The sequence below is a fragment of the Mastacembelus armatus genome, chromosome 17 (genome assembly GCF_900324485.2).
Source record: "Mastacembelus armatus chromosome 17, fMasArm1.2, whole genome shotgun sequence".
NCBI classification, from domain to species: domain Eukaryota; kingdom Metazoa; phylum Chordata; class Actinopteri; order Synbranchiformes; family Mastacembelidae; genus Mastacembelus; species Mastacembelus armatus.
The window spans coordinates 4,375,604-4,401,069 of NC_046649.1; the positions used below are offsets into that span (position 1 = coordinate 4,375,604).

Genomic DNA, 25,466 nt, shown 5'->3' on the forward strand with positions numbered 1-25,466 from the left:
GTGCCATGCACAAATCTGTGTCAATATTCAAACTGTGACAATGGGTTATTTGTAGATGTCTAGAACCAGCTCCCTCTTGATCCCTCTGTTGCGAAAAAGGTGAGTGAAAGCTCCAGTAGGGTTAAAAAATGTACGAAATGCAATATGCCTGTCGGATGCAGTTCTGTTTTTTATTTATTATTTCTATTTAAATGTCATGTTATAAAACTACTCTGCTCTGTAATGATGCATGTGACTCCATAAACAGATCCTTACCTGGCTAAAGACTTTATAAAAATGAAGTTTTAGACTTTATAATAGTAATTATGTTATGTTATATATGTTATTAACTGGGTGCCCGTTTATTGTGTTTAATAGTAACATTTCTACGTTAAAGTAAATATTATATGTTACGTCCCAGCCCGAATGAGACTTCACATAAGGTTAAAGGATAAGGGAAGGTGGAAGAATGAAGGTAGATGGTACGGCTCACGTAATGAATTTTCTGTTGTGACATTTATTCTATCAATAATAGTGAGAAAACACTGACAACACATTCGCAAACAAACAATGAAAGTATCACCTCAAAACACGTTACCATAAGTGAAGTACAGAACAAAACACCAAAAGACATTATTTACAATAAACAGCGATTATTAACACAAGTACTCAAAACGTGCAAATGGCGTTTGCACACACTCGTAAGTACAATCTAAGCGTAAAGCTACACAAACAGTCAGAGTTTCGAAGTGGGAGAACTGTTCACATAAAATCCCAGTTCACCGCCTGAGTAAAGCTTTTCCGGTCCTTATATACCGGATGCAGTGATTGAATGGCGCGTCTCAACTGACGTACGTCGTACGTCACTAGCCAACTTTCAAGGGTTTACCAGAAGATTGTCAAACGGCACCTCAGGGGCCGTAACATATAATAAATACAATAATTGTGCTACAGTTTTGTATGTTGAAGCTTACTGAAAAATAAATAAATAATTTAATACATTTAATATAATGTTTTGTTTTTTTTCTGGGGTATTTGTGGTTCAGGTAAATAGCTATCAGGCTTATCACAACAGTTGGAGCTGTGTGCTTGTGTATTAAGCATTGAATTAATTTGTTATATTGAAAGGGTCTCTTTCAATAAAGATGAAAAACATCTTTATTGAAGATGGATTTGTTAACTCAAGGCTAGATTACTGTAACTCATTACTATCTGAATGTCCCAGTATCTCCATAAAAAGTCTCCAGTTAATCCAAAATGCTGCAGCCAGAGTCCTGACAGGAACTAGCAAGAGAGATCATATTTCTCCTATATTAGCTCTCTTCATGGCCCCTGTAAAATCCAGAATGGAATTTAAAATCCTTCTTCTTCTCACATCAATCCCTTCATGATCAAGCTCCTTCATACCTTAAAGACCTCATAGTACCATATTATCCAATAGACCATTCGCTCTCAGAGTGCAGGTCTACTTGTAGTTCCCAGAGTTTCCAAAAGCAGAATGGGAGGCAGAGCCTTCAGCTATCAAGCTCCTCTCCGTGGGAACCAGCTCCCAGTCTGGGTTCAGGAGGCAGACACTCTCTGTACTTTTAGGCTAGACTTAAAACCTTCCTCTTTGACAAAGCGTATAGTTATCCTCCCTCACATGTATATTTTACCATTGAATGTAACAACCTTGTGCTCTCTCCTCCCCTAGTTTGTGCTCTCTCTCCCTCTCTCTCGTTCTCTCTCTGTACCTTCTGCAGGTGTCCCCGGTCCTGGAGCTGTATATCACTGATGTATTGTGATTTGGCGCTATACAAATAAAATGGAATTGAATAGAGTTTGACTGCAACCTGTTTGTGTCTTTATGGTAGAAAGCTCTTACTGAGGGAAACTAGGTGTTGATGTCAAAGTAGAATAAGGTAGGAAACCAATAATTGTGAAGAGTTTATAATGCCGATAAAAATGCTCATCCTCCCTCAGATTTATTTTCACAGAGTTTAAAAAATATTTAAAAGTTTCAAAAAAAACCCAAAATATATTTGTGGAATTGTGAAATATGGCGTACACAGCAGTCTTTATCACAATTGCTGTTGTGTCCACTTGTCAGGTTTTTGCCCTTGATTATGTGCCTGACAGACCACGTCAAAATCTACAACACTGACCTTTAGTTGCTGTAATTAATCCTTTCTGAAGGACAACTTGTTTTAAACACTCTTCCTCCAGAAATGGCAGAGTTGTGCGTGTTTGTTTTTGTTAGATGGTTACATGTTTCTTCCAGGCTCTGATTGAATTTCAATGAGACCATCCATTAAATTAGGACACAGGTTAGAGGAACCTTATAAACTACTTTACCACACCCGCCACTGACCTATTTCCTGAAAGAAACACAGCAAACAAAATCTTATAATGACCTCACACTGAATTCCAGCTCATTCAGCCTTCCCTGTTGTCTCTTGACCTTATGGCAACCTTAATATCACTCAGGTGTAATCAATTCATCATGATCATCTTTCCGCAGTTTTTGATTTGTGCTGCTGCAGCAGCTGCGCCACTTGTTCCAGCACAAATAGCGACAAACTGCAGACACTTTGCCACGTTTCCTTGAGTCACGCAGCATGAGCCTCAAGGAAAAAGGAAAAGTGCTGCGGTCTCCTCGGCTGCAGTTATTGTGATATGTTTTTGTGCGCAAATGGTGGACTGTTACCGGGCTGAAGAAAGCTCATTCCATGTGCATCTAGCCTTCAGCTTATTTTGAAGGTGTGCACCCCTCACTCATTCCTCTACATGACTCAATACAATCAGGTTAGTGACATGATATATTAAGTCTATTGATGTGCAGTCATGCTTTAATAATGTGAAATACTGTGTCAAATGAGTTTAGGCATTATGCACTACAGAGACAGAAGATTAGATTGTACTAGCAGCAATGTACTCAAATAATTATTTCTGCAATTGGTCTCACAGATCTCATATTCTTTCTTAACTTATGCGGGAAAAGTAGCAGGTGTGTAAAAATGTAATTCTACTTTTGTGTGTAAATTGAGAATCTGAGATTAATGCCAGGGGAAAGTATTGTAAGTAAATAATGAAATATTGTAAATGAGAGGGATTTGTGTTATTTCTGTTCATCTCAACAGTGTTAACTGCATAAATATGCACACATGCATTTCTTCTTTGACAGACCAAGGTGGGTAAGAATGCAGTGATGTGATTTATCAGATGGATAAACTTCTCAGTCCTTCAAATTGATTACAGCTAAGTTTTTATATTGCTAATCTGAGAATAGAATAGAAAACTTGTGTGATAGTGAGATACAAAACTTTTCTCAAAAATGTTGTGTAAAATATCAGATCAGCTTGTAATTCCTATTCTCTGTTCACAGATTCAGAGTTTAAGATTTGTTATAGAATCTCTGCACTGGCTCCTCAGCTACAAAACTCTCTTTAGTGTCAAGGTCTTTCCATATGAAAACACTAGTACATAACACTAGTAACACAGTAATAAACTTTTGTCATCCAGTGTCTGTAAATGGATCCAGCTCTATCAATTACATGCATACAGCACTCTGTATACTGGTTGAATGTTTGCTAGAACAGAACACTATCCTTCAAGGTGTTAGGCTCACAGACAGCGCTGTTATCAGTTATCAGCGCTAGAAAGGGCAAAGCTCAGCAGAGATGGACAGTGTACAAGTTTCTGGGTGCTCTGCACCTGAACTCTAGAAAAATCAGTGTGACCAGTCTACTGCCTGGTCCAAGTTCCTCTCTTGTGAGGGGAATAGAGCCCTAAATCGTTTTTTTAATTTCATGAAATAAGATGATTAGATTAGATCAATTTTATTAATCTCTAAAAGAAAATGCAGGTACTCTTGTAGTGAAAGTAATAAGCAGTCAGTAAGAGAAGTTCATGTTGACGTCATCCATGATGCCGTTTCTAGGATACAGACCCAGCACCCTGACACGTTCATTGCAATTACAAGGGATTTCAATGTTCTCTGTCCACCTGCCTGACTGACTTTGTACAGTATGTGGACTGTCCAACACGTGACGAAAGGACATTAGATCTGTTCTATGCTAATGTCAAAGAAGCCTACAGGGCTGTACCACTTCCACCACTGGTTAGATCTGATCACAACATAACATATCTTCACAACATATCTTCAGCCCACATATAGACCTTGTGTGAGCTTCCTGTTACCACCAGGTCTTTCAGGATATGATCACTGGAGGCAAGGGATTCTTTAAGTGACTGCATTGAGTGCACAAACTGGGATGTACTGCTCGAGGAGCTGGAAGTGGACAATGACAGCAGAGTCAAAATCATCACTGACTACATTAATTTCTGTAGAGATACAGTACTCCCAGTTAGGACAGTACGTTGCTATCCTTACAATAAACCATGGATCACCAGTGACATTAAAGACCTCCTGAACCCTGACAGGGATAAGGAGAAGCTGAGGAGTATACAATGGGAGCTCAAAAAGACACTGAGGTGAGCTAAGGTGGAGTACAAGAAAAAGTTGAAAAAACAGCTGGAGAACAATAATACCAGGGAGGTGTGGAGAGGGGTAAGAAACATCACTGGCTACAAACTGAACAACTCTGTCTTTTTATGGTGATGTGGATAGAGCCAATACCTTCAACCAGTATTACATCAGGTTTGACAATGTGGCTACTTCCACCTACATCTCTACAGCTCCTCCCTCCACCACCACCACAGTGGTTGCTCCCTCCACCTCTGAAGCTCCTCACTACACCTCATTCTCTATGACTGCTCCCCCCACCTCCACCTCTGCTGCTGCTTCCTGTACCTCCATGTCTGAGGCTGCTCCCTCCACATATTCAGCTGTCTCTTCTACCTCTGTCTGCTCCATCCCTCTCCAATGTGGCAGATGCTCCCTCTACCTCCACCTCTGAGGCTGCTCCCTCCACCCCCACCTCTGCAGCTCCTTACTATACCTCACCCTCTATGACTGCTACCTGCATCTCCACCTCTACAGCTGCTCCCTCTACCTCCACCATCCCTCCTTTTACAATCTGAACAGCTCCTTCTGTCTCTAACAATGGAAGAGGTTGGAGCTGAGCTCAGGAGCAGGACCAGATGGAGTGTGCCCAAGGCTTCTGAAGGACTGTGCAGGACAACTAGCTGTCCCTCTTCAGGGGCTCTTTAATATGAGCCTTTGGTTGGAAAACATCCCAGTGCTGTAGAAGACTAATAAGGCAACCAGTTGAGCTGAATGACTATAGGCCGGTGGCTTTGACATCCCATACCATGAAGACCTTGGGGTGGCTCCTTGTCCATCACATGAGGCTGCAGGTGTTATGAGTGCCCTTTTGGGACTTCCTGCTGGGGGACTTCTATGCTGAAGGGACTTCCTGTCTTCCCGCCTGCATCGGTCCCCGGCAGCTTTACGTTAGTCACTTTGATAATTTTCACCTGTGTTCAATTACTTCTTTTCCCTGCCTGCTATAAGTACTCCCTGTGTTCCTGTGTTCTTTGCAGAAGCATTAACTCGTGTTGACGGAAGCAGATCTTGTATAGACCATAGTTTCTTTAAAGAGTGTTTTTTGTTATATGCCTCATGTGGCAGATTACGCCGTTACGCCAGCAGTTGATGCTAACCGTTACCTCTGGTGAATCTTGTGTTTTCCCCGAGTCCTGGGATTTCCAGGAGAAAGATTAAACTTTTCTGTCCTGCATTTGGGTCCTGTCTCTCCTTCCTCCTTCCAGCACCTCAACACATAACAGCAGGTTGAGGAGGATCTTGATCCCCTTCAGTTTGCCTATCAGAAACACATGGGAGTGGACGATGCTATGCTTTACACACTGCACCGGGCATATGCTTATCTGTATGTGCCTGGTTCATATGTGAGGATTATGTTCTTTGACTTCTCCAGTGCTTTCAACACTATACAGCCTCCCATACTGAGAGACAAGCTTCTATGTACAGTATAAGGGTGGCGCCTTCTCTCTGACGTCATGGATTATGGACTATTTGACATCCAGAACGTAGTATGTCAGTCTGTGGAGATGTGTTTCTGGGACACTGGAATGCAGCACTGGGGCTCCACAGGGGACTGTTCTTGCTCCTTTTCTGTTCATGGTCTACACATTGGACTTTAGGTATAACTCAGAGTCTTGCCAAATTCAGAAGTATTCTGTTGTGGCATGTGTGCGTGTGGACAGGAGGGGGAGTACAGGGACCTAGTGGAGGCCTTCAGTGACTGGAGCAAAAGGAACTATCTTCTTCTGAACACCACTAAGACTAAGTAGCTGGTGGTGGTGACCTTCAAGTGCATGAGGGTGATGCTGGTGGATGAAAAACTGGAGTGGTCTGCCAAGGAGTGGTCTTTATGCAGTGTACAGAAAAAGGCAGAGCCGCCTCTTCCTCTTGAGATGGCTCGGTTTGTACAATGTCTGCAGTGACATGCTGTGCATGTTCTACCACACTGTCATGGCAAGTACACTGTTCTATGCTGTTATCTGTTGGGGGAGTGGCATTACGGACAGAGACTGTAGGCGCCTGGCCAAACTGTTGAAAAAGGCCAGTTCTATGCTAGGCAGGGGGCTGGACCCTTTAAGAACTGTGGTGGAGCAGCAGATGTGGAGGAAGCTGTTTGCTATGTTGAATATACACATATATGCTATGTTGAATATATATATATATATATATATATATATATATATATATAAAACATTTCCCGTCTCACCCCCCTATGGGTGGTGTGTGTCTTCCTCAATCTCGGGTCCTCTACCAAAGGCCTGGGAGTTTGAGGGTTCTTCGCAGTATCTTAGCTGTTCCTAGCACTGCGCTCTTCTGGACTGAGATCTCTGATGTTGTTCCTGGGATCTGTTGGAGCCATTCTCCCAGTTTGGGGGTCACAGCCCCCAGGGTGCCGATTACCACGGGGACCACTGTTGCCTTCACCTTCCACATCCTTTCTAGCTCTTCTTTAAGCCCTTGGTATTTCTCCAGCTTCTCGTGTTCCTTCTTTCTGATGTTGCTGTCACTTGGGATCGCTACATCTACCACTACGGCTTTATTCTGTTGTTTGTCCACCACTACTATGTCCGGTTGGTTAGCCATCACCTGTTTGTCGATCTGTATCTGGAAGTCCCACAGGATCTTAGCTCGGTCATTCTCCACCACCTTTGGAGGCGTGTCCCATTTTGACCTTGGGACCTCCAGCCCATACTCGGCACAGATGTTCCTGTACACTATGCCGGCCACTTGGTTATGGCGTTCCATGTACGCTCTGCCTGCTAGCATCTTACAACCTGCTGTTATGTGCTGGATTGTCTCAGGGGCATCTTTGCACAGACTGCACCTGGGGTCCTGCCTGGTGTGGTAGACTCGATCTTGTGCTCAGGGCCTGCTCTTGTGCTGCTACGGTCAGTGCCTCTGTGCTGTCTTTCAGTCCAGCTTTTTCCAGCCACTGGTAGGACTTTTCGATATCAGCCACTTCTTGTATCTGTCGGTGGTACATGCCGTGCAGGGGTTTGTCCTGCCATGATGGTTCTTGCTCTTCTTCCTCTGCATCGGGCTTCTGTTGCCTGAGATATTCACTAAGTATTCCATCGCTTGGGGCCATCTTCCTGATGTACTCATGGATCTTGGTTGTTTCATCTTGGATGGTGGCTCTGACGCTCACCAGTCCCCGGCCTCCTTCCTTCCTCTTAGCGTACAGTCTCAGGATGCTGGATTTGGGGTGAAGTCCTCCATGCATTGTGAAGAGCTTCCTTGTCTTGACATCAGTGGCTTCTATGTCCTCTTTTGGCCAACTTATTATGCCAGCGGGGTATCTGATGACCGGCAGGGCGTAGGTGTTGATGGCTTGGACCTTGTTCTTCCCATTTAGCTGACTTCTTAGGACTTGCCTTACTCTCTGTAGGTATTTGGCTGTGGCTGCTTTCCTTGCGGCGTCTTCCTGGTTCCCATTTGCCTGTGGGATTCCAAGGTACTTGTAGCTGCCCTCAACATCCGCTATGCTGCCTTCTGGGAGTTCAACTCCTTCAGTCCTGACAACCTTCCCTCTCTTTGTTATCATTCGACCACACAGGCATCACGAAGGCTGGAAAGGAAGTGGCGTTCCACAAACTTAGAGGAAATTTTTCTAGCCTGGAAAAACAGTCTACTAACATATAAAAAAGCTCTCCGTAAAGCCAGAACTGCATACTATTCATCACTAATAGAGGAAAATAAGAACAATCCCAGGTTTCTTTTCAGCACTGTAGCCAGGCTGACAAAAAGTCACAGCTCCGTTGAGCCCAGTGTTCCCTTAGCTCTCAGCAGTGATGAATTTATGAGTTTCTTTACAAATAAAATCACAACTATTAGAGATAAAATTCAGCAGGTGCTTCCTATACCTGCAACAAATGAATCTTCTACTACAGTAGCTCTTGAATCATCTGTAGGACCTCAGTTATGTTTAGACTGCTTCTCTCCTATAGATCTCTCTGAATTTACATCAGTAGTTGCTTCATCGAAATCATCAACGTGTCTCTTGGACCCCATCCCGACTAGACTGCTTAAAGGCACCCTGCCATTAATGAACTCATCTTTATTGGACTTGGTAAATTTATCTCTAGTATCAGGCTACGTACCACAGGCCTTTAAGACTGCAGTAATCAAACCTTTACTCAAAAAGCCTAGTCTTGATCCAGGAGTCTTGGCTAATTATAGACCAATATCCAACCTGCCATTTATTTCTAAAATCCTAGAAAAAGCTGTTGCTAAGCAGCTATCAGACCACTTACACAGGAATGAACTATTTGAAGATTTCCAATCAGGATTTAGAGCACATCATAGTACAGAAACAGCACTGTTGAAAGTTACCAACGATCTTCTCTTAGCCTCAGATAATGGACTTGTTTCGATACTTGTCCTCCTAGACCTTAGTGCAGCATGCGACACCATTGACCACAACATCTTATTACAGAGACTGGAGCATGTGATTGGTATCAGAGGAACAGCGTTAAAGTGGTTCCAATCCTATTTATCGGACAGATTCCAGTTTGTTCATGTCCATGATGAACCTTCCACACGAACAAAAGTTAGTTATGGAGTTCCACAAGGTTCTGTGCTAGGACCGATTCTGTTCACCCTGTACATGCTTCCTTTAGGATATATCATTAGGAAGCACTCTATTAATTACCACTGCTATGCGGATGACACTCAGTTATATCTATCTATTAAACCTGTTAACACAAACCAGTTAACCAGACTTCAAGCCTGTCTAACTGACATAAAGGCTTGGATGACCAGTAACTTTTTACTTTTAAACTCTGAGAAAACAGAAGTCATTATATTTGGGCCTAAAAATCTCAGAAATAACTTTTCTAAAATTATAGCTACTCTAGATGGCATAGCCCTGGCCTCCAGCACTACTGTGAAAAACCTTGGAGTTATTTTTGACCAGGACATGTCCTTTAACTCACACATAAAACAAATTTCTAGAACTGCATTCTTTCACCTGCGCAACATTTCCAAAATTAGGAACATCCTGTCTCAAAATGATGCAGAAAAACTAGTCCATGCATTTGTTTCCTCAAGGCTAGATTACTGTAACTCATTACTATCTGGATGTCCTAATATCTTAATAAAAAGCCTCCAATTAATCCAGAATGCCGCAGCCAGAGTCCTGACAGGAACTAGCAAGAGAGATCATATTTCTCCTATATTGGCTTCTCTTCATTGGCTCCCTGTAAAATATAGAATAGAATTTAAAATCCTTCTTCTCACATACAAATCCCTTCATAATCAAGCTCCTTCATACCTTAAAGACCTCATAGTACCATATTATCCCAATAGACCACTTCGCTCTCAGAGTGCAGGCCTACTTGTGGTTCCCAGAGTTCTCAAAAGCAGAATGGGAGGCAGAACCTTTAGCTATCAAGCTCCTCTCCTGTGGAACCAGCTCTCAGCCTGGGTTCAGGAGGCAGACACTCTCTGTACTTTTAAGGCTAGACTTAAAACCTTCCTCTTTGACAAAGCATATAGTTAGGGCTGGCTTCAGGCAACCCTGAACCATCCCTTAGTTAGTTATGCTGCTATAGGCCTAGACTGCCCGAGGACCATCGGTGCACTAAGCTCCCCTACCCTACCCCCCCCCCCCCTTCTCTCCCACCTCATGTATATTCCACCATTGAATGTTACTAACCTTGTGCTCTCTCTCTCCCCTAGTTTGTGCTCTCTCCCTCCCTCTCTCTCTCTCTCTCTCTCTCTGTACCTTCTGCAGGTGTCCCTGGTCCTGGAGCTGTTTATCGCTGATGTGCAGTTACTGGCCCCACCAACTTGCAGTGTCTATTTGTTGTTTATTGTTGCTGTTCTTTTCTCTCTGCTCTATCCACTCACCCCAACCGGTCGAGGCAGATGGCCGCCCAAACTGAGCCCGGTTCTGCTGGAGGTTTTTTTCTTCCGTTAAAGGGAGTTTTTTCCTCTCCACTGTCGCCAAGTGCTTGCTCATAAGGGAATTGTTGGGTTTTTAGTTTTAGTTTTTGTAAAGTGCCTTGAGATGATTTGTATTGTGATTTGGCGCTATACAAATAAAATTGAATTGAATTGAATTGAATATATACATAAATTAGGCTGAAAAGAAGAACATTTAAAAAAATATTAATTCTAAAAATAGTTAATCTTTTTAGTTTTTGTTGATGGAAGTTTTTTTCAATGCCAGTTATTTTGAATAGCAAACTGGGCCTAAGAGGGATGTACGTCACTTCCCACACATAGTTTGTGATCTGTAAAGAACAAACTGGACAGGAGAATGGGCCCACCTGTACGTAAACTTGGACTTGTGTATGCTCATTGGTGACACAGATGGCCAGGTGATGAACTGAAGTCAGAAAGTAAAAACTGAAATGTGAGGGGAAGGATTGTAACTATTGATGCCTCACACACATTTAATTTTACTCCATATCATATGTTAAAACCACGTTATAATGATTCATCTCCACAATAGGAGACAGTGACCTATTTATCTGGACAGTTAGAGGATGTATTAGAAAGTCTTTGATTTAAACATCATACATACATTTTTATAAATGAGACACCAGGACCTTCATAATATGGGATGTGAAAGCCACCAGTTTAACAGTCATTTAGTTCAGCTGGACACTTTACTTCAGGTACTTGAACAATATAAGATGTTCCCCCTGTAAAACAGTCAACCTGTCTGTCATTGTCAATGCTGTTCCCTACTGCTCCCAGCAATACTTTCCAATCTGTGCATTCAAAACAGTCCCTCAAAGACTCAGTTGCCTGAGGTGTCCATTTCCTGACTGTGATGGTGGTTGCAGGTTGCTTCAGTACACAGGGTCTATAACAGGTCTGCAGTAAGACCACATTGAATGATAATCTGAATCAGTAAGAGAAATGATTTCATAGTAACTGTATTAAGATTTATTGTGACTGATTGCACTGTGATTTTATTGTGGTTAAAAAAAATAATCTCTTTTAAAGGAAAGAAGTTTATGTATGAAATAAGTGTATTAACGAAATAAAATAAGTTGTGTGCCCAGGTCAATAATACTATCAAGGGTGCATAGAACCTAACAGCAGACATCCAGCATACTTGCAACTGGGCAAGGCTGCCCTAACATGGAGAAGAGAAGCTGATGGTGGAATTAAATTCAATTCAAGACTTTTAACAACTAATTTTTACATTTTTGATTTTTCTATTCATCAACCACTCCTATTTTTCAAAGACCAAGGAGGTTGTGGGTAGAATGACAGTTAAGAATAAAGATTACTGATTTACTATTGTATTTTTGATTTTAACTACATATTGATTCCTTATGAAGCGAACATCAAGGACCGTGATGTTGCCCGGGATGGCGAAGCCGGGGCCCCACCCTGGAGCCAGGCCTGGGGTCGGGGCCCGTTGGCGAGTGCCTGGTGGCTGGGTCTCCCCCCATGGGGCCCAGCCGGGCAAAGCCCGAAAGAGCGACATGGGGCCACCCTTCTGTGGACCCACCACCCGGAGGAGGATCATAAGGGGCTGTGCTTAGTGGATCGGGCAGTGGTCGAGGACAGGGACCTCGGCGACCCGATCCCTGGATGCTGAAACTGGCTCTAGAGACATGGAATGTCACCTCACTGGGGGGGGGGAGGAGCCTGAGCTTGTGCAGGAGGTCGAGCGGTACCGACTAGAGATAGTCGAGCTCGCCTCCACGCACAGCCTGGGCTCTGCAACCCAGCTCCTTGAGAGGGGCTGGACTCTCTTTTACTCTGGAGTTGCTCGCGGTGAGAGGCGGCAAGCTGGTGTGGGCTTGCTCATAGCTCTCCAGCTCAGCCGCCACGTGTTGGAGTTTTCCCCCTGGAATGACAGGGTCGTTTCCCTGCGCCTTCGGGTCGGGGACAGGTCTCTCACTGTTGTTTCGGCCTATGGGCACGGTTGGTGTACCGGTCCGTTGAGGTGAAGAAGGAGCTAAGCCGAAAGGCGAAGCTCTCGATTTACCGGTCAATCTACGTTCCTACTCTCACCTATGGCCATGAGCTTTGGGTCATGACCGAAAGGACAAGATCTCGGATACAAGCGGCTGAAATGAGCTTCCTCTGCAGGATGGCCAGGCGCTCCCTTAGAGATGGGGTGAGGAGCTCGGTCACCCGGGAGGAGCTCGGAGTAGAGCCGCTGCTCCTCCACATCGAGAGGAGTCAGTTGAGGTGGCTCGGGCATATGTTTCGGATGCCTCCTGGGCGCCTCCCTGGGGAGGTGTTCTGGGCATGTCTCACCGGGAGGAGGCCAGGACACACTGGAGGGACTATGTCTCCCGGCTGGCCTGGTAACGCCTCGGTGTCCCCCCGGAAGAGCTGGAGGAAGTGTCCAGGGAGAAGGAAGTCTGGGTTTCCCTGATTAGGCTACTGCTCCTGCGACCCGTTCCCAGATAAGTGGAAGAAGATGGATGGGTGGACATTTATTGTTTGCTGTTAGCTTTTGCATCTGCTAAATAAAGTACAACATCTGCAGTTAAGGTAAAAGCTTCCCTGCTTTAATTGTAATCTTATAAGGTTTCTTTAAATTGTCTGTAGCATCTCCTCATTGATGTAAAAGACATAGATTACGTCAGGTTCCCTAGATGAAGGCTCTAGTCGGTTTAGTCTAGACCCTGAAATTAATCTGAATCGTGGGTTCAGTGGCGAGCCAACACAGAAGAGTTGTGGTGTGGCCAGGCCACCCCTCCTCAGAGAACAGTATCATTGAACCAGACCTTCAGTTCTAACACGGATAAGTCCGACTATTTAAACCACCCAGGTAATATTGGACATAGTGAACATTGACAAATTCGGCTTCTTTCCCTAAACAGGGAGTGCACAATGAGAAACAAACCTTATTCTCTACTTAATTGCTTGAAAGACCTTGGAAAGAGACTAACTTTTTCAATTATATTTATTTTGGGTCCATTCAATGTGCATCTGTGTGCGATAGGAAGACGGCTTAGAAAGGCAGGGACTGTAAATTTCTATTTATTAATTTGTGTTCAATACATTTAATATTTAACTGCCCTATTTGGTTGTCTGTGTCCATCCATCACTGTTTGAGCCAAAGTGGACTTAATGGAAGACGACCAAGGAAGACCCCACTGTTGAAAGCAAATCATAAAAAAGCCAGACTGGAATTTGTCAAAATGCATATTGACAAGACACAAAGCTTCTGGGAGAATGTCCTTTGTTACTTGTTGTTGTTGTAATGTTACTTTAGTGTTTAATAAACAGAGGAAAAACATAGAATGAGGTCCAGATGGTATTGTGGGATAGCGGCCCAGCTCTCCATCAGTTTCTTTTTCTGTCGCTGTCATCTTTCCCACTTATCACAGTGGCTGCACGTCTGATGCCATTTTTACAGTAAAAATATACACATGGATTTTCTTAAAATTTCTTGTGACTATTCATATTCATTTAACAAACAGACATTTGTCAGATATGTTTGATACCAACCACTTTATTTTGGTGTGCCTGTTTGAGTCACATGTCAGTGAGATAGAGCATTGAGGCAGCAGTGGCAAGTAGGGCAACAGCAGTAGCTATGGCAACACCTAAACAACACAAATGAGAAAAATCAGGATAGTGCTTGCTCAAATATGTATATACACATATACACACATCGTACATTTATGATTGTAATTTTAAGTATTTAATTTGCAACTAGGAGCCGGGCCACAGGGGTGGCGGAACCAGAACATGATAGTTTTATTGTTACTATGTGCCGCAGTCTGGCCCCTTTTCTAAACCTGCCCATTTGTAGTTTGTAGTTGTTTGAAGTTAAAAATTGGTAGATGTGTCTGGTATACTACAATAAATAAATGTCGTCCATTCTTATTACCAGATTGGGTCATACACTTTGAATATAAATTCAATTAAAATTAAGCGAATGAATGCCTCCCAATCAAAATGCCTGTTAAAATGATTTAATAATCCTAATTAATCAGTCTGGCTTTGCTCTAACATATTCTCCACATACAGTAACTATATATTTTTTTAAAAAGTTAAATCATTTGACCACAAATTTAGAGTCCAAAGTGTTTTACCAATGTAGTTGTTTCTCTTGGGTTCCATCACTTCAGCAGATTCCACAGTGGACTCTGGAAACACATAGTCATAAGCCATAAGTCATATAGTTCATAAGCTACAGTAAAATACCTCACTAACTCAAATCAGGTTACATTGTCTGCAACAACCTACCTACTCTGACACAGAGTCAGCTTGTCAGTAATTACATTTCTTAAGTGTTACAAGAAGTTTAGTTGGGATATATGACACTGAAAAAATGAAGTGACAGAGGTTTTGTATTCATAAACCTTTGTATAACTGCAATGTAAGATGAAAAGCTTAATAATGAGAGAGTGCGCATTTACAGTCAGAATTTTACAAATGATATATCACTTAGATGTGAAAATGAGTTATTTATTTTAGTTTCCAGTTTTAGTTAAACTCTGGACTATATTATGCTGATAATGATTTATTTCGCAATGTCCTGCACTGCTGCCTGATTGATATTCACAAAACTAAAGTTTCTGTTATGCACTTGCTCAAATGGGAAAATCTTAAGAGATTAGTTTAAGTTTGTACATGACCAAACACTTGAGCCATAGTTTCTCTGATCCCCCCCACCCCCAAAAAATTTCCAGTATGCATTATTTCCTAATCCAGTGCACAAATGCTGACCATGGATTTCTCAGCAGCAGCAGCAGTAGTTAGTAACTATGTTGTCTTTTGTGGAAAAAACAAATCAGATGCTAACTGAACAGCTGCTCATAGCCAATCTCAATTTAATTGTCTTCTCTTCCTAAAAGTGAATTACATGGTGAAAAGCTATTTTAGTGCCATAACTATTGTTGCCCATGGGGTTAAAGCAAGGTCAGGAGACAGCCCAAACCATTAAGGACTAAGTTTGGTTATGTTTTGATGTTTTTGCCTCACCCTCACACAAATAAGCAGTTAATTACGGAATGAGAGAAAATAATCACACCTGGTACTCTGATATGTGCTCTGGCTGTAAATTATGTTTTATCTATCTCAAAATCCTACTTTACAAATTGAATGCATGAATCATATAGTAAATTAATTTCAAACACACATTTTACCCACCTGCTGTAACATCACTTTCTATAACTTCCGCAATGATTTCCTGCCTGGTATCCAAGTCCTCCTCGGCTGCATCAATGTCAAGCATCTCCTTCAGCCTGTCAGTCACCTCTGACAGCCCCTCGTCACTGAACTGGTAGTCACAGACACACACTGGCCCGGTTGCTTTCACAGGACAAAAGACACGACGGGGGAGGCAGAATTGCTCTGATGGAGGGACACAGGGCCAGGGGTAGAGTAAGGGCAGGTTAGATATTTGGTATTCAGGAACATTATGATAAGACAGCTCGAATTTAAAAATTTCTTGACTAATGTAACTGTGCTGTTATCAATAAAGACACTAAAGGGAGAATGTAAATTCAGCTAACAGCCACTGTTGGCATAAATAACAACAGGAAGAAAATGTAACTAAATTTCCATTCATTTCTCAACAATATTCTGAGTCAGTCACAAAAAAGTATTTGTCATACAGTATGGCAGTGTGATATGATAATCTTTATTCTAAACAGTCAAAAACCTGTTACAGTAGAACACAGTAAATTTGGTCAAATCCAAATAAATAAAGCAAAGCCTTATTTCTTTTATCTTGAATCTACAGCTACAACTACATCTACAGTTTACAACAAATACTGTTGTTAGTCTGCTAACAGATCATGCTTATAACCCTGTCCTGTCATTCTCACTTAGACTAACTATATACAGTTTCATATACAAGATGCGTGTTTGTTTATTGTATTCTTGCACTCGTATTAAACTGAGATTTATAAAATAAGGGAATATTGATGATTTTTTTTGCCCCAGCTTCCCATTCAAACCTCTGACAAAGCTTTACTTGTATGACAATTTAAAGGCTGTGAATTAGCATACAAGTCACTACCTCTTTGTTGGGATTAGCTGACATTCAATTGTTGAAGCAAACTCCAGTTAGCTTGCATGTGCGTGTCTGTGCGAACCTGTATGATGCTCGTCTCTGCTGCCCTTGCTCTCTTCCTCTGACGTCATCAGTTCCTCCAGAAGCATCTGAACCCTTGTGGCCACTGTAGAGACCACATCCCTCTTCAGCAGCTGTTCATGATGAAGAGTTCATGACAAAATGTTGGGTGTGTCTTTCAGTTACATTTGACATTGACTAACAGATTAATGTGTTACCTTCTCAGCAAGGTTGGCCTTTGGTTTGTTGCTGTGTATGTAAATCTTGCTGTGGATTGCTCCTCTGACTGACACAGTGCCTCCACACCACTGGACTGTATCCGTTAGCCTCTGTTTCTCCTAACACACACAAAGTCATGGTCTTGTTTTATGAACATTGTTGATTCAGTAGCATCAGCAGTGATTGATTTTCTTTTCTTTTTCAACCAAACTCTAAATTAGCATTCACAATAGAAGGATTCTGCAGTACAATACAATGCTTCCAGTTTACAATTCAAATTTCTAATAGTAAATCCTAGAAATATTTCTGTACACAAACATTTTTTTCAAAAGTCGTAGAAACAAATCTATTCTCTTGTGATGTGTCATTGTTATGATGTGTCATTGTTATGATGTAATAAAACATATTGTTTGTGTGTGTGTTTTTATGTCACTTACTGGTGTGATGAGCAGCTGAGCCCTGCACATCTGTCTCACATTCTTCTTCTACAGAGAAGTATCACACACAGTAGGTCCCAGTTATACTCCTGTCTCTCTCACAGTCCAGAGAATCATTACTGTTCATTACTGTGCTTACATGCACAGATGTTTTTCTAGATTAATGTACATTGATTACTCACAATTTGATGGCATACTCAGCCTCTATATAGAAATTATACAATGCATTGTAATATTCTGGCAGTTGTAAAATTAAAAGTAGTAGATGTTGCAGAAAATATTCTTACTTTCACATTTGCATATTTATTCAAATCCCCATTAGTTTCCATTATGGTGGTTACGAATCTTTCTGGGATCCACACATTCAAATAAACATAATTTAAATTTCTTCTCCTTTCGGCTGCTCCCTTCAGGGGTCGCCACAGCGAATCATCTGCCTCCATTTAACCCTATCCTCTGTATCCTCCTCACCCACACCAACTATCCTCATGTCCTCCTTCACTACATCCAAGAACCTCCTCTTTGGTCTTCCTCTAAGCCTCCTTCCTGGCAGCTCTAACCTCAGCATCCTTTTACCACTGTCCCTCACCTGAACATGTCCAAACCGTCTCAATCTGGCTTCGCTGGCTTTTTCTCCAAAATATCTAACATGAGCTGTCCCTCTGATGTCCTCATTCCTGATCCTATCCATCCTCGTCACTCCCAGAGAGAACCTCAACATCTTCAGCTCTGCTACCTCCAGCTCTGCCTCCTGTCTTTTTCTCAGTGCCACTGTCTCTAAACCAGACAACATTGCTGGTCTCACCACTGTCTTGTCCACCTTTCCTTTCATTCTTGCTGACACTCTTTTGTCACACATCACACCTGACACTTTCCTCCACCCGTTCCAACCTGCTTGCACACGCCCCTTCACTTCTTTTCCACACTCTCCGTTGCTCTGGACTGTTGACCCTAGGTACTTAAAATCCTCCACCTTCTTCACCTCTACTCCCTGTAACCTCACCATTCTACTTGAATCCCTCTCATTTACACACATGTACTCTGTTTTACTGCGGCTCACCTTCATTCCTCTCCTTTCCTGAGCAAACCTCCACCTCTCTAGATTTTCTTCCACCTGCTCCCTGCTCTCACTACAAATGACAATGTCATCTGCAAACATCATGGTCCACGGAGATTCCTGTCTAACCTCATCTGTCAGCCTGTCCATCACCACAGCAAAGAAGAAGGGGCTCAAAGCCGATCCTTGGTGCAGTCCCACCTCCACCTTGAACTCCTCTGTCACCCCTACAGCACACCTCACCACTGTCTTACAGCTCTCATACATCTTACACCACTCGAACATACTTCTCTGCCACTCCAGACTTCCTCATACAAAAGCACAGCTCCTCTCTCGGCACCCTGTCATACGCTTTTTCCAAATCTACAAAGACAATGCAGCTCCTTCTGGCCTTCTCTGTACTTGGCATGAAACCATACTGCTGCTCACAAATGCTCACTTCTGACCTCAGCCTAGCCTCCGCTACTCTTTCCCATAACTTCATTGTGTGACTCATCAGCTTTATTCCTCTGTTGTTTCCACAACTCTGCACATCTCCCTTGTTCTTAAAGATGGGCACCAGTACACTTCTCCTCCATTCCTCAGGCATCCTCTCACTCTCCAAGATCTTGTTAAGTAGCCCAGTCAAAAACTCTACTGCCACCTCTCCTAAACACTTCCATACCTCCACAGGTATGTCATCCGGACCAACTGACTTTCCACTTTTCATCCTCTTCAACACCTTCCTCACTTCATCCCTTCTGATCTTTGCTACTTCCTGCTCCACAACAGTCACCTCTTCTACTCTGTGCTCTCTAACATTTTCCTCATTCATCAACTCTTCAAAGTATTCCTTCCATCACACTTGTGGCACTTGTCAGCACATTTCCATCCCTGTCCTTGATCACCCTAACCTGCTGCACATCCTTCCCATCTCTGTCTCTCTGCCTCGCCAACCTGTACAAATCCACCTCTCCCTCGTTAGAGTCCAACCTATCATACAAACCCTCATATGCCCTTTGTTTGCCCTTTGCCACCTCTACCTTCACCTTACGCTGCATCTCCCTGTAGTCCTGTCTGTTCTCTTCTGTCCTCTCAGTGTCCCACTTCTTCTTAGCTAACCTTTTCCTCTTAATACACTCCTGAACCTCCTCATTCCACCACCAAGTCTCCTTATCTGCTTTCCTCTTTCCAGATGACACACCAAGTACCCTCCTACCTGTCTGCCTGATCACTTTAGCAAACATAATTTAAAATTATAATATGAAAATATCCTTTTACCCAACAACCAGCGATTGCTCCAACAATCACAACAACAATTACAGCCCAGGTGCCTGTCGGTAAATGTAAGTTCTACAGATTTAGCCTTGTTAGCACTGTTTTTTCTGAGTTATTTATATTCATCAACCTGTCCCACTGTTAGCTCTTTGTCCTTTTGCAGCCTTTTTCCATCAATCAGGCAGACTCCACTCTTAATTTTGTCTGCCCATGCTTTCAGTTCCTCCTGAAACAAAGATATGTGAGAACAGTTCTACTGAAATTTCAAAAAAAATATTTATATGCAAGGGTAATGTGTGTGCATGCTTACCTTAAGACAAACATCCATGTTTTCTGTTATGGTTCTATTGTCTGGCAGCGGTACCAACATGTCCACGTTTAGACAACATGACACTGTGATCCAGGAGGAGCTTACACCTGACTGGTACTTCCAGTCTGCAGGCCTGGCCACGCTCTGGAACAGGCAATGATAAATATACAACTGACAACAAAGCTGCATGTCCAAATCTAAATACCATATCTAAAATGCATTTTCTTGTTGAACATGTATTGTACTTTGAATTCAGTGCTTCAGCAAATTCAGTATGCATAATCTACAGTGACAGAAGGACAAAGACATGTAACAGTCCAAATACTTAACATCTGGAGCCTTACTTAAAACAATGTGAGTGTTAGCCACAAATTTGAGTCCTTAGTCACTGATCCAAATCCTGCCCAGTAAGGTACTTTAACCTTTGGAGTGTTTTGCTACACAGACTTAACTTGCAACACTTGAACTTTCTTTACTGACTATTACTGACAAAATTCCCTGGTCCTAAACCATTCTGAACTGTATTTTAGACATTACAAATTGTATGATAAAAAGAAGGCCTAAAGTATTTTTTGAACGAAGTATACACAAGGTTAATTTTGTTGACTGCAAGAAGAAGCTGCTGATTTATCAGAAATTAATAGTGTAAACTAACCTTGGGGTCTGTGATATCAAAGGTTCTGCAGATGGTTCTGATATATGAGGTTAAAGAATATCTACAGACAGTATACTGTAACTATCCCATCCATAAGACTTAACAAAAGGATACTTTCTGGTTTTGGCATTGACATGCAGTGTGATACAGTCTGTGACATCATCATCTGCTGGCTCCCACAGACGCTCCCAGGAGATCAAGTTTTCCACAGCAAAAACCAGCTGTACATAGATTGTGCGCACGCGCACACACGCGCGCGCGCGCACACACACACACACACACACACACACACACACACACACACACACAGAGCACATTCTAGATGATCATTAATAAACATTGACTCATAGATCAATTCACTTTACCAGATATGCAGTTAATGGTTGGGTTATATTTAGTCATAGCTATTTTATAAGTAAGGAATTTGTAGGGGCCTTGTGTATGTCACTGGCTCCTGTTGGCCAAAAATTAGGTTTAACAGGACCCTGCTTATGGTTATAATATAACTAAGTCATTTATCAATTCAGAAAAAATAAAACATGCCTGCATGCTCTGGGAAAAAAGACTGTCACCAACAGATGGTGTATGCATTACATTGTATGCATAATTGGTTAGATGAAACCGCAGTGTCCTATGCATACAGAGCCTTTATTTAAATCTCACCTGTCGGAGAGTGGTTATTGCGTCCTTTGCATCATTATCAGTAATGATGAAGACTCCCAATATGGACAGGCCTCCAGGCAGCATCCTGAACACCTTGAATAAAACAACCCATTAGCAAATACATACTTTAAAGTCTGTCTATCTGTCATCCATCTAAGATAAATTTGTCTTATCCATCTATCTATATCACTAAGATAAGATAAACTTATCCTATCTATCTATCTATCTATCCATCCATCTATCAAACTTTGCACAACAGTCCACTAACCCTAGCATGTATCACCAAAGTATGTCCCAGTGTGTTCTAAAAACAGTGCAGATTCCAGATGATCATTAGTACTCATTAATACCCATTTCAATACTTAAGACCACATGAATGTTTAAAAGGTTCAGTGTTTCCCTTAGTATATGTTTGGGAGAGTATTTAAACTCCCTCCCTCCCTCCCTCCCCTTATCCATGCTTCTCTGACAGAGCACAGTACAGTACAGGAGATAGGTCTGCCCTCCCTGACCAATTAACAGAGGAGAAACACTGATGGACAGAAATGAATCCTTCTTTGCACACCTGTCGGGCATGCTCAGTAATCCACTCCTTGTCCAGGCAGATTCCAGTTACTGCAGTAGACTCCTCCCTCTGGGGTGTCCGAGTTGCCATGATGACAAAATCCCTTTGGGTAGAACTCTGAAATGTGTTTATTCATTACTATCATTTACTGTGTCTTTATCCCACATATAGTTATATCATGTCATACCCAATTATTACAGATGTTTGCTGTGTTGGCCTGTGCTACAGTGATGTTGCTTTTTCCTAGTTGTATTATTTATTATGACCAATATATTTCATGAATGGCAAACTCTTAGGCAGTATATAGCTATCTATACAGGTGTGAACTTGCCTGTCCAATAAGCAGCCCTGTGATTGGACTAGCTTGCTGTTTACACAGTTTAGACAGATATCCCTCCACAGCATCTTCTACTATGTAGCTGCGACCCATGGCACCTAAAGAGAAAGCAGAGAGAGGCGCTAAGGTGCAATCAATGCCGACTGTTTTCCTGCACTGAGACAGTGCTGGAGAAGGTGGTAGATGGGAGAAGTTTGCAAAGTCTTTATGTTTACTATTAGGTTAAAGTTATCTAAGCTAGCTCTACACACAAATACCATTACTGGTTAAATTAAAGCAACAAACAGCTAAATGCCGCACAACGTACGTGTCGTTATGACAGCTAAGGGTTGTCTGACTTTTAGCTATCGTTAGATGGTCAGACTTCCGATTCAAGAGTTCCTACTCATTCTCCTCAAGAACCTGTGCCAAGAGGAAACATCCGAGAGAAGTGATGGGGTGGCTCACACATTCACCAGAAGGCAGACAGCTGGCTCGTCAGCACAACACAACAACCTAACAGCAGATGCCAACACTCGCGAGAAGAGCAAAGTCCATTTCCTCGTAGATATGTATTTAACCTTGCCTTACGATAATCGCTTGTCTTATCGACCCTAACCCCAATTTCAACCTACCTGTTGCCTACACCGCAATATTGGGATCTAACGTGAAGCTTTCTATAACGCTTTACGTGGTGACGGATTTCCGTCGCACGCCTCTGACGTATGGCTCACTTGCGCTCAAAGTTATACCAGTTACGACGGAAGTTCGTTAATTTCTCTCCAATATAATACTAACGACTACAACTAGTTAGTGTTTAATTTAAGACACTAACGTCATTGTGTTATATGATGAATAACCAACTCTAAGCACATTAGGGTGTTTTAATGCCATGATATTTTTATTATGGAGTATTAAGAGTGGTGTGTGAAACAATGACGATTCACCAGACATGTGAAACATGAGTGTTAATTGCAAGTTCATACTGGTCACTTCAAGCACCCGTATCGCAAACGCATGAAGATATCTGCAGCAAAAACCACATGGCAGCTCGCTTGACACTGTTCACACCTCTGGTATAACTCGCTCCTCAATTGTTGCTTTATTGTGAAAGGTTGAAGTGGACATCCGGTTTTTGTACGTGTGTGGCTTGACACCCGCGGGTTTGCGGGCAATTTGCAGTAGCGTTATCAAGTTATTGTATCGGACTTTCTTGTTCAGTTACTGTTATTTATCGGAGGATAAGTTGGGTGGGAATGGCTGCCGTCCTGTCGCAGGTTCTGGAGCGGACGGAGCTGAGCAAACTCCCGAAAGTTGTCCAGAACAAGCTGGAGAAGTTTGTCACGGAGCTGCAGAGTGCTAACGAGGCGCTGAGGGCGCAGCATGAGCGTTTTAAAGCGGACAGCGGTGGGTAGCTACAAGCAGGTCGAAATGACTCTGTTGATTAGCATGTAAGCTACGATTACAACGCCATGTCGAAATTCAGTAAACAGTGAAGCTATCCTCTGGTAAATTTGAGTAGAAAATCACTTAACGTGTCTGACGCGCTGAAATTACAACAGCCGGCTAACGTTAGCTACGAAGTCACGTTAGGTTAGCTTTGTGTTACCGTCATTAAACATGACATTTTAATCACTTACTGTTGCGTTGATTCACACCGAAATAAAGAAGACTTCCCAAGCTTTTATAAAAAGCTTTATGGAGGCGCTTTATGCATTGTCTGTATATCTGATACAAATCAAAACATTAAAGCACTGTAAGTGCTAGTGAAGTTCGGCATGATGTTACTTTTTACCACCTTAAATTAGTTCACAGATATGAATTCAGCATTAAAGAAAAGGTTTTCATTTAATTCATGCTACATTAAAGATTTCAGGACTGCAGGATCAAAACTACAGTCTTTAAATAAACAAATTAGAAACTTAACATAAAACTAGGCTATGTTTGTCTGTAGTTATTACACATGCGGTATAACGTGTTCTTTTCTCTGCCCCTACAGAGCAACAGTACTTTGACATTGAGAAGAGATTGGTGGAGAGTCAGGAACAGATCCTCTCTGCCACAAAAGACCTGCAGGCTCTTAAGGAGGAGAATAAAAAACTCAGTGAGTGTACTATTTCTAAGCCTTTTCTGGATGAAAAGTGTCTTGAATGAAGCAAAATGTCATCACATTTTATAGTCATTTCTTTTCATATAAAACATGCTAAACCTGCTTAAATGTTACCACATAGTAGAGGCACTGGAACAGGAACTGCATACATGTTGGCTTTAAAGAACATATAATCTCGAACAATAAAGTTTAACAGACTTGAACTATTGCAATGTCCCTCTTCTCTGGGCATTAGTGTGAGAATCTTAATGTTTCTCCTACACAGATGAAGAGCTGAGTACTCTGAAAGGAATAGAGGGAGAGACCTCTGACGATAAACTGCCACACCAGGTAGATATACTCATACACCTCATGAGGATGTAGCGACAATGTCGTCACCTAAAAAGATCATTATTTCCCTGTTCATATTTTTAATCTGCAGTCACTTCCATTGCTTCATAAATGGCGTTCGCTTGTCTCAGAAGATATACCTAATTATTTTAATTTTAGAAGGTAAATGTTTTTTAATGATGTAATCTAAAACATCTGTAATATGTATTATTTTCATATTTTTAGTGATAAGTGATGAACAAATGTCTTTCTCCTTAAAAATAGCTGTTGCTCAGCTTTGAAATGCGGGATGAGTTGAGTAGATTCTTGGACCACTGCCACTGTTAACATAAAGATTTAAGTCAGTGGTGGGTCAATCATTGTCCCCAAGGGCCACTGCACTGCTTGTTTTGCAATTTTCCCTGCCATACACACTGATTACCAGGAATATATGTGTTCAGCCTATCAGAAGCTCCAAGGTACCAATTCACTTCATCTTTCACCCCCACTACACCCTCATCTGAGATGGTATTGTCCAGCTTCTGACTGACTGAATACACTTGATCTAGGTCCAAGGAACATGGGTTGCTCACGCTTGGTTTAAATCTTAATCTTAAGAGCATAAGCATTTCAATTGAAATTAGTCCTTTTCTGTATGAATGGAATAATAGTTCATACAAATGACAGCTGCCATTAACAGCAAATGCAACTGCTCACTTTGTACAAAGTGGTTGAGAGAACCAATAATTTTTGATTTTCTACACACTCTAGTTAGTCTAGTTAGTATTTTAGATTGATTACTGTATTCAGCCTGTGTGTGTGGCTGCAGCAAACCAAGACCAAATATGAGATTGAGGCAGAGAAGAGAGAGCTGGCAAGGCTGCTGGAGAAGAGAACACAGGAGGTGGAGAACCTTACTGGTAAGCTGTACTGCACACGCACATACAAACAGACTAAATACGCAAATCTTGAAGTATTTTATCATAATACTACTTGCTGAATTTCTGTGAATACACAGTTTTCTCTTTTTATTAATGGCTTGCAGCCATTATATAGTTATAGTGTTAAGTCTGTTTTATTTTTATCCATGTAT

General features: G+C 42.0%; 2 protein-coding genes across 8 annotated transcripts in view; one reads left to right on the forward strand and one right to left on the reverse strand.

Annotated features, from left to right (window-relative positions):
• Positions 1 to 13,410: 13,410 nt before the first annotated feature.
• odr4 (odr-4 GPCR localization factor homolog) lies at positions 13,411 to 22,664 on the reverse strand. Of its 4 annotated transcripts, none has more exons than XM_026314490.1 (15): positions 22,590 to 22,664; positions 21,970 to 22,073; positions 21,639 to 21,755; positions 21,074 to 21,166; positions 20,525 to 20,631; positions 20,411 to 20,447; positions 19,756 to 19,899; positions 19,576 to 19,671; positions 17,132 to 17,179; positions 16,694 to 16,813; positions 16,498 to 16,609; positions 15,548 to 15,751; positions 14,488 to 14,541; positions 13,898 to 13,995; positions 13,411 to 13,542 (listed from the first exon to the last, which is right to left on the reverse strand). In XM_026314490.1, exons 2-14 carry the CDS (start codon positions 22,066 to 22,068, stop codon positions 13,925 to 13,927), a joined length of 1,302 nt encoding a protein of 433 aa, XP_026170275.1. In that variant the 5' UTR covers positions 22,069 to 22,073; positions 22,590 to 22,664; the 3' UTR covers positions 13,411 to 13,542; positions 13,898 to 13,924. The 4 variants fall into 4 exon arrangements, with proteins under 4 accessions (XP_026170275.1, XP_026170277.1, XP_026170274.1 ...); XM_026314492.1 differs by lacking the exon at positions 13,411 to 13,542 and adding an exon at positions 22,283 to 22,377 and having other exon boundaries at positions 13,877 to 13,995; positions 22,590 to 22,631; XM_026314489.1 differs by lacking the exon at positions 13,411 to 13,542 and having other exon boundaries at positions 13,877 to 13,995.
• Positions 22,665 to 23,076: 412 nt separating this feature from the next.
• The window catches only part of LOC113133830 (nucleoprotein TPR-like), a 32,883-nt gene continuing 30,493 nt past the window's right edge, over positions 23,077 to 25,466 (forward strand). For 3 of the 4 annotated variants that reach the window (XM_026312777.2, XM_026312779.2, XM_026312778.2), the window contains exons 1-4: positions 23,078 to 23,361; positions 23,954 to 24,058; positions 24,330 to 24,394; positions 25,203 to 25,293. In XM_026312777.2, the coding sequence (XP_026168562.1) occupies positions 23,211 to 23,361; positions 23,954 to 24,058; positions 24,330 to 24,394; positions 25,203 to 25,293 (412 nt within the window). In that variant the 5' untranslated portion in view covers positions 23,078 to 23,210. Of the gene's footprint in view, positions 23,362 to 23,953; positions 24,059 to 24,329; positions 24,395 to 25,202; positions 25,294 to 25,466 lie in introns of all 4 variants that reach the window. The other variant, XM_026312780.2, reaches the window with a different exon arrangement.

Excerpts from the sequence above, each read along its gene's own strand:
- odr4 (XM_026314490.1), bottom strand. The coding sequence starts at position 22,068 with ATGGGTCGCAGCTACATAGTAGAAGATGCTGTGGAGGGATATCTGTCT. Across the intron at positions 15,752-16,497 it reads CAGAGACGAGCATCATACAG|AGCAATTCTGCCTCCCCCGT; the intron begins GTTCGCACAGAC and ends TCCCTCCATCAG. Across the intron at positions 13,996-14,487 it reads CAAGAGAAACAACTACATTG|GTGTTGCCATAGCTACTGCT; the intron begins GTAAAACACTTT and ends TGTGTTGTTTAG.